Below are 18,373 nucleotides of genomic sequence, written 5' to 3'. Positions count from 1 at the left end.
CCCCCCACCTAAACCTTTACGTACAAAGTCTATAACTTTTCCCAGCTTGATACTGTAAGGGCTAATAAGAGAACACAAAAAGAGATTATTTTGCCATAGAAAGCTAACTGAGGAGCAGGAAGGAACAGAGAATAGGATTAAAAGCTACTTTGGGGCAATGAAAGAAATTCTACTAATATAATCAGGTTTTTAAAAAAAACATTCAGCATTAACAGACTCATAGATACAGAGAACAAACTGGTGGTTGCCAGAGGGGATGGGGTTGTGGGGGACGGATGAAATAGGTGAAGGGGATTAAGAAGTACAAACTACCAGTTACAAAATAAATAAGTCACGGGGAGGTGATGTACACAGGGAATATAGTCAATAATACTGTAAACTTTGTATGGTGATGGATGGTAACTGGTCTCACTGTGGTGATCATTTTAGAATGTATAAAAATACTGAATCACTACATGGTACACCTGAAACTAATATTGTAGGTTAATTATAACTCAATTTGAAAAAACAACTCTAGGCCAAAAAAACAAAAAAATCAGCATTTGCAAACATTACCCTCAGAAATTAAGCACTTTTTACCTTCTCCAGTAAGTAGTTATTGATATGTCCACCAATAGGGTCCCCCTTGAAATCAAAGTTGATATCCATGTATTTTCCAAACCTGCTTGAGTTGTCATTGCGGTTGGTTTTGGCATTTCCGAAAGCTTCCAAGACACAGTTGGACTTAAGCAACATATTCTTCACTCTTTAACACAGATAAATGAAAGTCACTGTGAAAGTTTTAAAGGCTGGGGCTTTAAAGAAACTAAATTTCATTAAAAGACATGCAAATTTGTGTACAAAGATGCTGACTGTAACACTGTTTGTAACATCAAAAAATATATATATTACAAACAACCTAAATGTCCACCAATAGGGATGGATAAAAATAAATTTTTGTTTCCCAGTATAATATGTAGTGACATAGAAAGATGTGCAGAATACATTAATGAATGAGAGATGAAGTTGCAAAATAATATGTATTGCAGGATTTGTGTGTGTGTGTGTGTGTGTGTGCACGTGTGCGGGGGGCATGTGTGTGTGTGCGCACACACACACGTGTTAGTATAAATGCTTACAAACCTGGAGGGTACAGCACACTTCACTATGGTTACCTAGGTTGATGAGGTAGGCGGGGTGGAATTTCAGGGAACTTTCATGTTTTACATCATGCTGTAAATTTTACTGTTTCTTTTAAACGAACATATTTTATTTACATAAAGAAAAATCCTAACAAGAGACGTTCTGAAAAGAACGGGTGATACAGCAAATGATTCCATTTTTTAAAGTTCTTGCTTATAAAGCCTAGTGAAATTTACTGCATTTGGTTAATACATCATAAATGTGGTCCTGATTAGTTTAGAAACTGCTCATCGTTTCGTTTGAAGCTGTATGGAATCTCTCTTTGGTACCAGGTATTTAAGTCATTCTTTATTCGATGAATGCTAACTCTTTATAGAGCAGTCTCTCCCAGTGGATGTATTTTAACTTCATTCTAGGCTTTATGTCTTTGTTTCTATTTCACTGACAAAATTCCTCTTATATGGGCATATCGCCGAAATAACCTGATGTACCAGATCCCCTGGTCCTTCCACTACCACTGTAAGTGACCCTACAAATTTATCTCCTCATGAATGAAAGTATAATTATAATTGGGGCAAGGGAAACTGCTTGCTTATGGTAAATAAAGGAAAGTGTCTATAAAACTGTGGTAAGATATGCCCTTAAAAAACTAGTAAATGGGGCTTCCCTGGCAGCACAGTGGTTAAGAATCTGCCTGCCAATGCAGGGGACACGGGTTCGAGCCCAGGTCCAGGAAGATCCCACATGCCGCGGAGAAATTAAGCCCATGCACCGCAACTATTGAAGCCCGCGCGCCTAGAGCCCGTGCTCTGCAACAGAGAAGCCACTGTGATGAGAAGCCTGCGCACCACAACGAAGAGTAGCCCCCGCTCGCCACAACTAGAGAAAGCCTGAGCGCAGCAACAAAGACCCAACGCAGCCAAAAAAAAATAATAATAATAAAAAAACTAGTAAATGTAAATATGCCTTACTCCACTGTACCAACTGGATTTAGAAATAAAATTAATTTAGTTCTCAGCCGGTTACTCTCCTCAGCTCCAAAGGAAATTTTAAAAACTTACTTATATCCTTGTTCTTGTCCTATTAGGTTGCAAATCAGAATCAGAATTGGGGATATATCACTATTAAGAAAAATACCTCTTTTGACCTGGCAATCTAGCCCAATTCTACCCATGCAGGGTAGTCTAGTCTAAATTCTCTGCTTTCACACCAACCCAGCTTCCTTTCTCTCCAGTCATCAAACTGAAGATTGAGATGTATATACGGAATGTGACTCTTCTGTAAATAAATACTGAGCCTCAAAGTAGCAACTTTGGAAAGCTCTTATTTTTTCCTCTTCAAAAAGTCCACACCACATAAGAAAGTCAAGTCATGTTGCTTTATAGCCACACTTCCTACTTTCTTATTTTTTAAAAAAAAACCATCCCTTCATTCCTTACATATTTACTACGTAAATACCACGTACCAGACACTCTGCTGAACACTGGGCCCCAGACAGTGCGTACCCGCTTTATCACTCATCTTGCTGTGAGCAGAGCATGATGTGGCCTGAAACCCGTTCAGGAAATGAACCCTATTCAGAGCTTCTAATACCAAGGTCCTGCTTCTAGCAATGATGGAACGGCATGGATCTGCCTCCCAGAGTCCCCCTTTCACTCTAGGGAGTGTAGAACACAGTTTACAAAAGATGCTGGTATAGTAGAAACAGCAAGAAACCTGTGAGACCTTGAACAATACAACTACCAGTTAAGTATAACATCTTTGCTGAGCACACATAACACTGAAGGCAGTGGTGATAGACCAGAATCACCTTAGCAGTATCCTTCTATTAAAAACAAATATAGAAATCGAGGGATATAAATGAAAGTACAGGGACAGTATGCAGGAAGGGAATCAAAGTAATTTAACCATTAATAAACACTCCATGCATATCAGAGTTTAGGCCTAACCTAGTCAAGTCTGTATAGAAAATGAAGCTCCAGTGAGAACTTCCTCCCATTGTTAGGCTGCCCTTACCTTTCAATCTCCGCTCTCTGGCTGGGGTTGGTGATGGCCGCAATGTACTGCATGATGTACTTACTGGCTTCCGTTTTACCAGCTCCACTTTCCCCTGGGGAAAAATTGTGCAAGGCTTAGGATTACAACTTAAACCAAGAGGAATAATTTTTAATAGAATAATTTCAAGTTTTGACATTAGTTATTCATTTGAAATCCCTTATGTTTCACTGTTTGGTTTTTTTGGGGTTTTTTTTTTTTTTGAGTTATTTCATCCTGTCGATGTGGGATTGGTTCTAACAGATCTGAACATGTTGAAAAAATTAAAACTACTGTAGAAGCAAAATAACAGATTACAGATCGAGATTTACTTAGTAAAAATATCGAGGGATAAAACGTGGTAAACTAATTCCTTATAGCCTTAGTACTTAGTGACTCTGCAGTCCAGTGGAAAAGAAACGAGAAAGTGACAAACAGTGGCCATGGCAAAATTCACACAACTTTGTTTTCTATGGCAGAGTTTTAAAAAATCTTAATGGGGATGAAATAATTTTTTCAGAAAATGAGTGCAATTTTAGTGAAAAAGCGAAACAAAAGCCGCAAGCTCTAGACATATGGTGTCACAGAAAAAGCATGACAACCGGCCTAAGGAGGGGAAGGGCGATACGGTTATAATTATCAACCCAGATTTTTAAATGCCCTTGTGACCCAAAGCTCCACTTGTAGAATTTTATACTCTAGAAATACTAATATAATCCAATGATAATCTTCAAAGGTTTTCAGACTATTTCTGCAGACTACACTATGTGTTATAGCTAAAATCTGAAAATAATATGCCCATCAGTAGAGGATTGGGTAAATAAATTATGATTCAACTATTCAATGGCATGCGACACAACTGTTAGAGAATGCACGACTTGTATAGGTACTCTAATGAAAAGATGTCCACTAGACATTGTTAAATGGGAAAACAAGTTATGTAATAGCAGTTATAACATAATTCTATAATTCTATGTTTATAATTACATATGCATGTGTGACTATACATATTTGCACACACTGAGAAAATGTTTAAAAGGATAAATGCTTTATTGTTCACAGGCGTTACTGCTAGAATTTGGGGGGTGGAACAAGGTATTCAAGGGAAAGGGACTTTGTGCTTTCACTTTATACACTTATAAAATTGCCTCCCACTCCACCCCGCCACCTTTTACAATCAGGCAATAATACTGCCTTCAAAATTTGTTTTAGGGCTTCCCTGGTGGCGCAGTGGTTGAGAGTCCGCCTGCCGATGCAGGGGATACGGGTTTGTGCCCCGGTCTGGGAAGATCCCACATGCCGCGGAGCGGCTGGGCCCGTGAGCCATGGCCGCTGAGCCTGTGCGTCCGGAGCCTGTGCTCCGCAACGGGAGAGGCCCACGTACCGCAAAAAAAAAAAAATTGTTTTAATAAAATGTAGCCTTAGGATATAATTCCTCAACTCCCACACTAAGTTGCCTCACTTCTCTGACCCTTAATATCCTCATCTGTGAAGTAGAAACACAACTGTCCTACTTACCAATCAGAGAGCTGCACTGATAACCAAAATGGAATAAAGATCACCAAAGCCTTGTAAAAGTATAAAGCCACTCATGCGAATATGAGGTATTATTAGCACGAAAAAAAAGTCCCACAGCTTGGGAGAGGGTATCCTGGGTCAGTGGGCAGATATTTTCTTGTTCCCAACTCACTACACAAGATTCCTTGAAGAGTTCAGCTTTACAGAGAGGGCTCGGCTCCTGTGCTTGGGCACCCAGGGTCTGTCACCTGACGCCCTCTCTGCAGCCTTTAAAGCTCTGGCCCCCAGGCCTCTGTATGTCCCTGGTCACTAGCTCCCGTTCACCAGTATGACTTGGAGTTCATACTTCCTTTTTGGTACCTCAGGATTTCATTTTCCTGGTTTCGCTCTGTGATTATTTAAAATAATTTTTGTTAGATTTTTATCCAGTAGTTTTCCGTGTTTGAGATGGGAGGATGAATTTCCCATGTCACCTCAGTCTACAAAATTGACCAGAAGTCCATCCAAACATAATATGTAATGTGTAAATGAACCAAGATTAGCAGATGCTCAGAAATGATAGAAGTAATCTGGCATTACATTTTTTTTTCTCCTATAAAATTACTTAAGCTTTTAACTTCAAAAAAGACCTAATCAACTGTTCGGACCCTTGAGTACCAAGTAAGTTAAATACATATTGACCTTGGAAGGACAGGGAACTCCTTAAATACCTGATATCACAATGCAAGTGTCCTTTGATCGCCTCTTCATAGCCTTGTAAGCAGCATCAGCAATGGCAAAAAGATGCGGAGGTCTCTCGTACAGTTCACGCCCTTTGTACTGCTCGATTGTGTCTCTCCCGTAGATGTTCAACAACTTGTAGGGATTCACAGAGACCACGACTTCTCCAATGAATGTGTAGATGCGCCCTTTTTCAAATCTGCACAGAAGCCAAAGAAATGGAAGATGGAGCTGTGGTTATACAGAGATGCTATTTCTTTCCTATGAGTCTCTTATTTCCAAGAAAATCCAAACATCCCAGGAACTATTTCTGAAGTGACATTTCACGGTTCTGAGTTTACTTTTAGAGATAATGCTTGAGGCTGGCTTCCTTTGGATGCTGCTGGTAGAAAAGAAAAGTAGGGGTTAGAAGCCAAGAGAGAAGAAAGAATTTCATATTTTGGAGGCTGGGGATTTCCTAATTTCCAAAATACAGAAGGGTAAGAAATAAAAAGAGTTGAAGACAACCTTAGAGCTCTAGGAGGAAAAGATAACAGAAGCCGGAGCAGGTCTTGAAATCCATTTAGTCAGATTTTCAGTTGTAAAGAAAATTGTCCAAATACGTTCATTTATTCTCCCTCTTGAAATCCCACTAAAATGTCAGTAAAGGAATAAAATAAACACAGCAAAATCCATACCAGAGAGAATGGTAGAGGAGACATTTCTGGCATAAATCGAATTCGCTTTTTAAAAAAATGACTGCCTAAAATTCCACAGTGCAGATATACCCTTATTTATTCAATCATCCCCCCATCCTTCCTGCTATTATGAACAATATTGTAGAAAGTACTCTTGGCACATAATCTTACAAATCAGTGCCTTTATTTCTGTGAAACGGATTCCCAGGACTGGGATAGCTGGTTGAAAGGTATGTGTATTTTAAGAAGGTTAACATGATCCCACCACTCGCACATATAAAGCTAAAAATCCACCCTGTATATGTATATGATATGTATATAAATTGTACATAAATATATTTTGTAAATGATTACATGAGCATGGAAAAATATGGAAGGCTGCATATTATGTCTTATGTATTGTTAAATACATACAGTAGGGCGATGAGAAGGAAAGCCAGAGGAACTAAGAAAAAAAAACCCAGCATACATGATATGACTCCAACTGCGCAAAATCACGTGTCTATATTAGCAAAGAAAAAATTCAATATAAAATTTAGAAAACCCATATATATTTACGATCGACACATTAACTCACACATATAAACACCTATGAACCAGAGTGAGGCCAACATCCAAATGGACGTTTCTACACAAGTGGCTGCCACTACACTCTCCACCTGCCGAGAGGCACAGGCAGAGAGACCTCACTTCTAAGAGCTGGGAGAAGGGAACACCAGGATGGGAGAATGGTGGTCCATGGACAGCGGCCGGGTCTCTGAGCACTCCTGTTGTAGAGTCACAGCAGCAGAGAAATAACTAAAGCATTTGAGACCAAAGGGCGAGACCCTTAAACTCCCTTTACACTGGAATGAAGGCTGTCGGCTATAATTAGGAGTGGAAACAGACATGCTGATAATGTCAACAATAAATTAAGACCAAGATTTTTATCAAGTAGTTAGTGTATGTTTAAATAAGAGTTATTGACCACTTGAAGGTTTTCTGTGCATTTTTCTCCTGTGGTTTTCCTTTGCATCCTCCCCATTGTTGGACAGAAAGTTTACATGGTAGCTAAAGGCACCAACCCTGGAATCCCTGACACCTGAGTCCAAAGGCTCACACTGCAAACTTAAGAGCAACGAGCCTATGAAAGCTGCTTAACCTCCATGAGTTTCAGCCTCCTTCACCTGTAAAATGGAGATAATTATACCCTTCCCTCCCTCTGGCATTTAGTACTTAAAAAAAAAAAAAGCAATTAATCTTATGCATCCAATTATGTTCTGCATGAAGGAGATTTTTAATGAATGCTTTTATTTTATTAACATTGCTACGAAAATCACGGCGATCCCTACACACAAGGAATTAATGCAGTGATCCTAATTTGATTCCCTGCCTCAGCTGTCAATCAACACGAGTCATAAGCAAAATGTCTACATAACTCATGTTCAAAGACCCACAAAAATAATAAGAAGCTAAGCCTTTCTGGCTTAACCTGAAAATTTGAAGGACATGCTCTACAGCTATCTTCAAAGATAAGAATTGAAAGGACAAAATTCTTTAGTTTAAAAAAACACTGTCCAAACAGAAAAATAAAGAGAAGGAGAAGGATGTTAGAAAAAAAAAATTGCCTCATGAGTCTGGAACTCTGTGACTAAGAGACAGCAAATAACATATGAGATTAGAATGTCGTTCTAAGATTCCAGGTCCGTCCAACTATGTACTTTCTCTGAAATTCCATTTTATTTCAAATAGAATGTTTTGTTTATCAAAACTTCTGAGCATCTTTGTAAAACACAATAGATAAAACCATCCACTGAGTAGCTATGAACTTGAAGACAGTGGCAAAGGCTTAACAAACTACGACATTAAATACAATGTTTCAGCAGAAGTTTGGTTGTTAAAGACGAAACTTTCAATTCGGTTAGGTCTCAAAATCACCAGTAGATGGTGTCAGCATACATCTTAACACCAACCCAAGATTTCCATTTGCTTTGGAGCACCTCAGGGTATGAAGTAAGCAAGCACTTAGGTAATCCTCACCTCTTTGGTTTGCCTCTAGGAGGAATGGCAGTAATTATCCTAGATGACAAATGCGTGATAACCACTTCTTACAAGAGACCAAGGAAGGCATTTCTAGGACCTCTGTGTGCAAACCTTTTATGACAAACTTTTATCACTCATTCTGCATAGTTGAAATATTTCAGGTTTTCATTATTCCATAACTACTTTGTGTCAGGCACTGGGTGTGACCCTGGGGATTAAAAAAGGAATAAAGAGCAGGGAAGTATTATAAATAATAATGACATAGTGTGATAGGTGAGATACTAAAAGCAGGTACCATGGTGGCAAAGATCACAACAAATGCCTTGTGATATGGAAGGGTAACATACAAACTACAGTAGGGCACACAAGCCTTTGTGCTCTGGCCTCCACATTTCTCTCCACTGGACCCTCCTAACTCCCCACACGCTTCCACACATCAACACCACTCCCACCCCTCCAGCCCAGGTCACTCTTGCTCTCACACTAATGAGCTAGTTACAGTTCCCAAGGCCACCATGCCTGCATGGTTTGCCCACGGGGTCCATTCTGCCTAGAATGCCCTTCTCCACCTGCCTCTTCTTCCCCCCTCTGCTTGGCAGATCCCCACACCTTCTTCAAAAGCCTGAACCTCAGCTCCTCGAGGAAGCCATCCTTGGTACCCATCCCCAACACCAGGGCTACTATCGTCTTCGCTCTGTTCAGATTTTTTTTTTCCCCTTTGAAACCTCCGACATGGTGAAAATAGCTTAACAGCAACTGATTTTTAAAACAATTTCTTTAAGGAGCTTATTAAAAATACGTATTGGACGCGCTGGATATTTTCACTGGCTTCTGAATGAAACAAAGAGGTTCTAAAACGTTTTTGAATTAGTGAGTAGCGATGGAGAAAATACCAAGGTTATGCCTCTGGAGAACAAGAGTCTTTTGTACATCAATTCTGAAACATCTATTATTATTATTTTTTTTAATTAATTAATTATTTATTTGGTTGCTTCCGGTCTTAGCTGCGGCAGGTGGGCTCCTTAACCGTGGCAGGTGAACTCTTAGCTGCGGCAGGCGTGTGGGATCTAGTTCCCTGACCAGGGATCGAACCAGGGCCCCCTGCGTTGGGAGTGCGGAGTCTTGACCACTGCGCCACCAGGGAAGTCCCTGAAACATTAATTTTTTTACAAAACATAGCCTCGTTAATTTGCACATGTGCTTCTATAAAAGATTACCTATAAGTCAAGATGTATGCAGCTCCCTCAGATCAGACGTGGACAGACTATGTGTACAACCCTACAGAGAAGTATGACACTGGGGGTGGGGCAACACACACAAAACAATCCTAAAGATAATGAAGTGCTAATTGCGGATATGAACTTAAGCATGAAGGCAGAACCATGTGGCAAGGTTAGAAGTACGGGAAGGAGGCCGGCCTAACCAGAGCAGAAAACTTGTACTAGGGAATGTCAGGGAACAGTTGGAAAAGTAGGAGGGAGTCAGATTTGATATGACAGGATTTTTTTTTAATTGAGGTATAATTGACATGCAACATTATATTTGTTTCAGGTGTACAGCATAACGGTTCAAGATTTGTATATACTGTGAAATGGGCACCACAAGAAGTCTAGTTAACATCTGTCTCTATACAGAGTTACAGGTATTTCCCTGTGATGAGAATTTTTAAGGTCTACTCCCTTAGCAACTTTCAAAAGGCAACACGGCGTTATTAACTCTAGTCACCATGCTGTACATTACATCCCCATGACTTATTTATGACTGGAAGTTGTTACCTTTTGACTCCCTTCACCCATTTCCCATCCCCCCCCCCCGCCCCAACTCCCACCTCTGGCGATCACTAATCTGTTCTCTGTAACTATGAGCTTGGGGTTTTGTTGGTTTTTTTTAAGATTCCACATATAAGTGAGCTAGTACGGTATTTGTTTTGCTCTCTGACTTATTTCACTCAGCATAATGCCCTCATTTCAAAAATGGCAAGATTTCTTTCTTTTTTTAAATGGCTGAATAGTATTCCACTGTATATATGTACCACATCTTCTTTATCCATTCGTCTCCTGATAGACACTTAGGTTATTTTCTGACACGATAGGCTTTGAAAACCAGACTGAGAAAGTCTAAATTTGATGTGACTGGAAACAAGAAAAAAAGTGAAGACTTTTCTAGCTAAAGAGATCAACAAGGCTGGGCCTCAATGAAAGGGACAACCGTAGAAATGAGAGAAAAAGAAATCTGAGTTGTTTCAAAGGGAGAGCGGGCAGAATTTGAACACCTGCTGAACACGAGAGACAAAACTATCTTTACCTTTCGAGTCGGGTGGAAGAGAAAAAGGAATTTATCTTGGATGATGAGATCCCAAAATGTACCCCCGAGGATTCTAAGTTCACCCACTAACAGAATTCAGTTACCCTTGATCGACTTCTTAAACTATATGGACTCTATCGCCAGGAGGAAAATTCTCTGTGAATAGTCTACTATGTACTTAATAATATTTTTATTCATGAATAAATACTATTTATTTCATGAGAACATACGTTTCAAATAGGTGATGCTTAACCACATCGATTTGGCCTGTTTTCTTTCCCTTTTCAACGCAAAGGCAATCTTAAGTTGCTTCGAATGTTCACATTTCTCAGGAATGTTCACCTACACACGCCATTTGTCTTTTTCTTTCTTTTTTCTTTTTGTCTTCCATTATCTCCTCAGCCAACTCCAATCTGGGTTCCTGTCCAGCACTTCAATAAACCTTGATCAAACCTCCCAAAGTAAGTTTCCAATGAAACTGCTAAATCCACTGGCTGACTCCTCATCTTACTGGTGTCCCAGCAGCATCTGACACTGACTCCCATTTCCTCCCCACATTCCTTCTTGGCTTCTGTGCGGCCACATTCTCTGGTTTTCCTCCTCAGTCTCCTCTGCTGGCTGCTCTTTCCTACAGATCTCTAAACACTCAAGTTCTCTAGGGTTGGGTCCACTATCAACTTCATGTACCACCTAAGGGATGCTCATTTAAGGAGGCTGGAGTAATGATACCTGAGTCCTACTCTACCCTCTGATAATCAACAAGACAAAATAAAACCAGAAAAGAAAACTTTACCTATGAGGAAACAGAAAACTAGCTACAACTCGGAAACACAATCTGTGAAGAAAGGGTGTGAAGTGTTGGAAAACGAGCCCTCATGGAAGAAGGCTGCTAAGAGTGAGTGTGTGCCTCTGCAAAGCCCAGGCAAGTCCTCCAGAAGTGGCTGCAGTCCCTAAGTGGCCAAGGCAACTGTCTTTTGACAAGAACGGCAGGGTCTCAGGATGCAGGTGGCTGCGGAACAAAATGGGTCCCGTTTGACACTTTTGAATAGCTGCAAGGTGGAGCTACGTGAAGAAATGAGTAGAAATTATTCAATATGTTTTTGCAAAAAAGCAGACTGTCAGAATAGAGAGGAGAAAAATGAAAAAGTAGATACAACTGCTCTATGGCAGGTGATCTTCATAAACGAGAAGAGGTAATGCTAACTCACCTCCCAGGAGTCTCACGGCGTACGTAAGGGACCTGCCTGCTAGTCAAGCAAACTTCTTGCCATTTCAGGGCAGAGTGTTGGTGAGAAGGAGTCTAGAAATAACAGATCCCAAACTCAGCGATCTACTGGTCCTTCTACACACTATCTTTCAGCAACTAACCAACCCAGGACGAAACACACCTATTCAAAGATGGCAGTAATCAAAAGTGAAACAGAATGGCGCCCATGATAAGATGTTAAAGGAAAAAAGTAGGCAAAGAATTGGACGGACAAAAAGCAGATCAAGAATACCCACGAGGGCTTCCCTGGTGGCGCAGTGGTTGGGAGTCCGCCTGCTGATGCAGGGGACACGGACGGGTTCGTGTCCCGGTCCGGGAAGATCCCACATGCTACAGAGCGGCTGGGCCCGTGAGTCATGGCCACTGAGCCTGCGTGTCTGGAGCCTGTGCTCCGCAACGGGAGAGGCCACAACAGTGAGAGGCCCACATACCGCAAAAAAAAAAAAAAAAAAAGGAATACCCACGAAAAAAAAAAGTGCACCATAAAGGAGAAAAATTATGAAAAAATACTTCTGCATGAAAGCAAAGAATGTAAAGAAAACATAGCCCTATAAACCAAGTGATCAAAGAAAACATTGTTAAAAAAGAGCAAAAGCATATTTAAACCCATTTTTTTTAAAGGAGATAAACTGAAAGAGCTCAAAGAAAAAAAACCCCAAAGAAATGAACGTCACGTTAAAAGACAAAGAAAAGGGGAATGGGCACTGCTGAAAATAGCCAGGGCCAAGAAGAAGGGGTAGAGAAATGTAAGCAAAATGAAATGGAAAAACAAAATTCAAATAGAAAGAAGGAATTCTAGAAGTGGGAGACAACGGAGGTGACATAATTGGTATTCCTGAAGACTTCAGTATACGGCAGTGGTGACATTTCAAAACAGCAATAATACCAATAATAAATGTCAATAAATAGTGCTAGAAAATGAGCTAGCCACCTGGAAGAACAAAATGCAGATTATTAGTGTGGTGGCTTGAACTGTGTTTCCCCAAAGAGGTATGTTGAAGTCCTAATGCCTGGTACCTGGGAGGGTGACCTTATTTGGAAATAGGGTTTTTCAGATGTGATCAAGATGAGGTCATTAGACGGGCCCTAATCCAGTATGACTGGTATCCTTCCAAGAAGAGGAAAATGCCTGCGAAGACAGACAGATACCGAGGGAGGATGCCCTGTGATGACAGAGGCAGACGCAGCTACCAGCCAAGGGATGCCACGGTCTGATGGTCACCACTGGAAGCTAGCAGGAGGCAAGGAAGGATTTCTCCTCCACAAGTTTCAGAGGAAAGCATGGCCGGCTGACACCTTCATTTTGGACTTCTAGCCTTCAGAACTGTGAGACAATAAATGCCCATTGCTTTAAGCCACCCAGTTTGTTGTAATTTGTTGCAGCAACTCTAGGAACCTAATGCAACTAGTTATACCAAAATAAATTCCATGAAAATGTGTCTCAATTTCACTTACACTTAAGGAAATGCAAATCCAACCAACAATATGATACAATTTCTCACCTATAGATCAAGAGTTGTTTTTTTTAAAATTAATTAATTTACTTATTTACTCTTGGCTGTGCTGGGTCTTTGTTTCTGTGCGAGGGCTTTCTCTACTTGCTGCGAGTGGGGGCCACTCTTCATCGCGGTGCGCGGGCCTCTCACTGTCGCGGCCTCTCCTGTTGCGGAGCACAGGCTCCAGATGCGCAGGCTCAGCAGTTGTGGCTCACCGGCCTAGTTGCTCCGCAGCATGTGGGATGCTCCCAGACCAGGGCTCGAACCCGTGTCCCCTGCACTGGCAGGCGGACTCTCAACCACTGCGCCACCAGGGAAGCCCAGATCAAGAGTTTTATAGTGCACAGTGTTAGCAAGAATATGGAGTCACGGGGATCTTCCCCATCACAGGTATCGTCTTAATTGGTCTGACCCCTTTCAATCTCCATACAGCAGGAGGCACGACCTGAAAATATAAATCTAACTACTCACTCCTATCCTTAAATCTCTTCCGTGGAAAACCTCAATGTCAGGCCAATCTGATATTGAGATACTGGCTCATCTCATGCCAACTACTGGTCACTGTGTGCTCTGGCTGAGAATAAACCAAATTCTTTCCCATCGAAACTGCACCCCACCCCCATCATCTCACACTTACTTGTTTCCTTTATAGTATTTACCACAAGCAGTTTCTTGTTTATTGTCTGATCATATCTATCTTGATCCTTGTTTTATCTTCAGCATGCAACATGCTCCTGGAACTTATAGGGGGTGGTTAAATATTTGATGAATGAAAAAATAAAGGAATGAATGAATAAATTCCTTTAGCCCACCTCTACTCTCTAGAAAATGGTTTTGCATTCTACTTACAGAGAAAATCCAGGCTATCAGGTGTGCAAAACTTTATATCACCTGCCATCATTACCATTTTTTCCTATTTATATACTTTGTTTCACTTCTCTTATTTCCTTGTGACTTTCAAAAACGGGGGTAGGGGGAGTATTAAATATAGCAAGATGTCATCTAGTTAAAAATGGGCCATATCCCCATGACCCAACATAAAATAATCTTTCCCTTCATGTGGGAAACTTCACATAATCTAGATATAAATAGCAATTTTTATTCCAGGAAAATATGATTGAACGGTACCTACTCCAACCAAGATAGGTTTTTTTTTCACTGTTAAGAGAAGGAAGTTACAAAATACATGGGGTTGACTTAGAATTGGAGATTTCAGTATAAATTTATGGATTATAGGAGATAAAAGGGGGGATGATGTATGTACACATACATTTCCTAGCTCCGTCTGCTGAGAGAGCTTAGAAGCAATGGCACCCAGATGTTGGCTTATAAATACCGTCCTTCTTAACTAAAAGGACCCAGGGCTCCTTGGAGGAAAAGCTGACTCCACAGCTTGGATAGGGAAAATAGAAGATGAAACTGGAATAGCACGTTGAGCCAGAAAGTAGGGAAGTACTCAAGGAACAATGGGGACGTGTCAAAAGGCCAGAGCAGCGAGCTTGAATGGGCTCCTGGCCAAATCTAGGACCACATGAGCATTAAAATAAGTAATGTTAGGAACATTATAATCCTTTGGATAAAATAAGAATCTATGAATCCCCACCAATGTAAAAAAGAAATAAATAAGAGAAGGAAAAGCCCTTCTTTAGAGTGGAATGCCACTTAAGAAATACAGAAGGAATGATGTGAGTTAGAAAATGATCCACGTATGCTAAACCAGGAGTTGAAAGTGTGACTAGGAAGAGGGTATTTACACAGACTCAAAGGATCTCCCCACAAATCACTTATTAATTACAAAAGGGAAAGATAATAATTTTTAGTGGAGAAACCTTATAACCACTTAAACCAACTGATCAAAATTAATATCACCAATATTGAAACAAACGAACGCATGTGCTTGTGGTGGTTAATCTGATACGCCAAGTTGACTGGGCCACGGGGTGCCCAAACATTTGGTCAGACATTATTCTGGGTGTGTCTGTGAGGGTCATTTTAGTTGAGATTACATTAGAATCAGCAGACCAAGCAAAGCAGAGTGCCCTCCCCAATGTGCGAGCCTCATCCAACCATCGAAGGCCTGATTAGAATAAATGGGTAAGAAGGCATCCTTTCTGCCTGGCTGTCTTTGAGCTGGCTAGGTCATAGGTCTCCTGCCTTAGTTCACAGTCAGATTAGAATTTACACCATCGGCTGTCTTGGGTCTCCTGCTTGCCGACTGCAGGTCTTGGACTTCACAGCGTCCAAAATTACGCAAGCCAAAAACTGTTTACGCGCGCGCGCGCACACACACACACACACACACACACACACACACACACTCTTATCCTGTTGGTTCTGTTTCTCTGGGTAACCTAAACTAACACAGATTTTGGTACCAAGAGTGGTTCCAGGGCTTCCCTGGTGGCGCAGTGGTTAAGAATCCGCCTGCCAATGCAGGGGACACGGGTTCAATCCCTGGTCCGGGAAGATCCCACATGCTGCAGAGCAACTAAGCCCGTGAGCCACAACTACTGAGCCCACGTGCCACAAGTACTGAAGCCCGCGCGCCTAGAGCCTGTGCTCCGCAACAAGAGAAGCCACGACAATAAGAAGCCCACACACCGCAACGCAGAGCAGCCCCCGCCCACCGCAACTAGAGAAAGTCTGTACGCAGCAACAAGGACCCAACTTACCCAGAAATAAATAAATAAATTAATTAATTTAAAAAAAAAAAAGGAGTGGTTCCAGAGGAACAGGATTTTAAGGATGAGGTTCCCCCCCCCCCACATCTTTCTTGGAGTATAATTGCTTTACAATGTTGTGTTACTTTCTGCTGCACAACAAATCGAATCAGCCATACATATACATATAACCCTGTATCCCCTCCCTCTTGAGCCTCCCTCCCACCCACCCTATCCCACCCCTCTAGGTCATCATAAAGCACCGAGCTGATCTCCCTGTGCTATGTGGCTGCTTCCCACTAGCTATTTTACATTTGGTAGTGTATATATGTCCATGTCACTCGCTCACTTCGTCCCAGCTTACCCTTCCCCCTCCCCATATCCTCAAGTCCATTCTCTACATCTGCGTCTTTATTCCTGCCCTGCCACTAGGTTCATCAGTACCGCTTTTTTAGATTCTATATATATGTGTTAGCATACAGTAACTGTTTTTCTCTTTCTGACTTAGTTCACTCTGTATGACAGACTCTAGGTCCATTCACCTCACTACAAATAACTCAATTTCATTCCTTTTTATGGCTGAGTAATATTGCATTGTATATATGTGCCACATCTTCTTTATCCATTCGTCTGTCGATGGACACTTAGGTTACTTCCATGTCCTGGCTATTGTAAACAGTGCTGCAATGAACATTGTGGTACATGTCTCTTTTTGAATTATGGTTTTCTCAGGGTATGTGCCCAGTAGTGGGATGGCTGGGTCGTATGGTAGTTCTCTTTTTAGTTTTTTAAGGAACCTCCATACTGTTCTCCATAGTGGCTGTATCGATTTACATTCCCACCAACAGTGCAGGACGGTTCCTGTTGCAGGATGAGTTTTCTGAACTGGTTCTGGGGGTTCTGGAATTGGCTCTCTAATATGATTAGATTTACAGCCACTAATGACTCTATTTCTAGTAGTAAAGAGAGCACTGGTAGTCCATGGTGTGATCTGGCCATAGAGATACATCAATATCTCCATCGCGGGGACTTCCCTGGCAGTCCAGTGGTTAGGACTCCAGACTTTCACTGCAGGGGGCACGGGTTCGATCCCTGGTCAGGAAACTAAGATCCCACATGCCGTGAGGCGTGGCCAAAATGTAAATAAATAAATAAAAAAACTCGCCTAAAAAAAAAATCTCCATTGGATACTCCTAATCAACCTTTGTAAGAAACAAAGAGCTGGGTGACTATATATATTTTCAAACATTCTTGGAAAAGTAACAAGTATAGGAAGTTGGCTGGGAGGTCCTAATGTCCCTGGACGAAGTGGTGAATGAAAAGGATGCCCTCAGGGATTCAAATTCCCAGCTCAAGAGCCATGAAATGACCTGAAAGCTTCTATGTGTGTCCTGAAGGAGAGCTGTGTCTTCTGTAGCCTGGGACTGAGAACCCAGAGAAAGACAGTTCCTCCTGGTAGAAGGCAGTGAGGACACGGCCATCACTTCTGTGGTGTCTGCCTAAAACACACAACCCGAATCTAATCAGGAGGAAACACAAAACAACCCTAAGTTGAAGGATAGTCTACAAAATAAGTGGAAAACTTCACAGTCAAGAAAACAGACAAATGCTGAATAACAATCCAGATTAGAAGAGACACAACAGGAACTCCCTGGCGGTCCAGTGGTTAGGACTCCATTTCCTTCATTGCTGAGGGCATGGGTTTGATCCCTGGTTGAGGAACTAGGAACCCACAAGCCACACAGCGTGGCTGAAAGAAAAAAAAAGAGAGATATAACAACTAAATGCAAGGTATACTCTTAGGAAGTTTCTTGTAGTATTCTTGAAATTTTCTGTAAATTTGAAATTATATCAAAATTAAAAGTTGCTAATAAAAATCCAACTTCCACTCTTCCTTATATAGTAGGTTTAAATTTTATTAATTTATTACTTTTGAATAGGCAATACAGACTCTTAGTAAAAGATTCAAAAGATACCAATGAATAGGTAGTGAAAAGTATTTCTCTCATCTCTGCCACAGCTTCCCTCATCAGAGGTAACCACTGCCACTGGTTTCCTGTGAATTCTTCTAGAAATAGTTTAGGCATACACACACATATGCATTCATGTAGTTTTTTCCATGGATGACTTTTGTGTCTCTAATTAAAACAATATATATCTTGGCAATGGTTTCATGTAAGTAAATAGAGAAAAGCCTTATTTTTAATGCCTGTAGAGTACTTCATTTCATGGGTGAATATACAATAAAATATTTAATTATTACCAATCATTTGTTGCTATGAACAATGCAACTATATATATAATGGCATGTATTCCTTTGTGCATATGTGTATATACACTTGTAGAAAACATTTCTAGAATTGAAATTGGTAATTCAGAGGATTATCTGCAATTTAAGTTTATGAATTATTGCCAGATTATTTTCCAAAGAAGTTGCAGCAATTTATACTTCCACTTACAATCTATGAGACTTCTGTTTCCTGGGTGTGCGTTTTTTCAACCAATGATGCTGGCCCATTTCAAAAGGACAGCCTATATTGCAGTTTTATTTTC

The 18,373-nt window shown here is 40.9% G+C and overlaps 1 protein-coding gene across 2 annotated transcripts in view; it reads right to left on the bottom strand.

The window, feature by feature from the left end:
• Window positions 1–18,373, bottom strand: part of MYO1D (myosin ID) — a 346,176-nt gene that overhangs the window by 241,524 nt on the left and 86,279 nt on the right. For both annotated transcript variants that reach the window (XM_082860517.1, XM_082860518.1), the window contains exons 2-4: window positions 5,385–5,593; window positions 3,139–3,232; window positions 580–745 (exon numbers count right to left, since the gene is read on the bottom strand). In XM_082860517.1, the coding sequence (XP_082716643.1) occupies window positions 580–745; window positions 3,139–3,232; window positions 5,385–5,593 (469 nt within the window). The remainder of the gene's footprint in view (window positions 1–579; window positions 746–3,138; window positions 3,233–5,384; window positions 5,594–18,373) is intronic.

The sequence above is a fragment of the Leucopleurus acutus genome (genome assembly GCF_964270905.1).
Source record: "Leucopleurus acutus genome assembly, chromosome: 19".
NCBI classification, from domain to species: Eukaryota; Metazoa; Chordata; class Mammalia; order Artiodactyla; family Delphinidae; genus Leucopleurus; species Leucopleurus acutus.
This window is presented reverse-complemented; position numbering and strand designations above follow the sequence as displayed.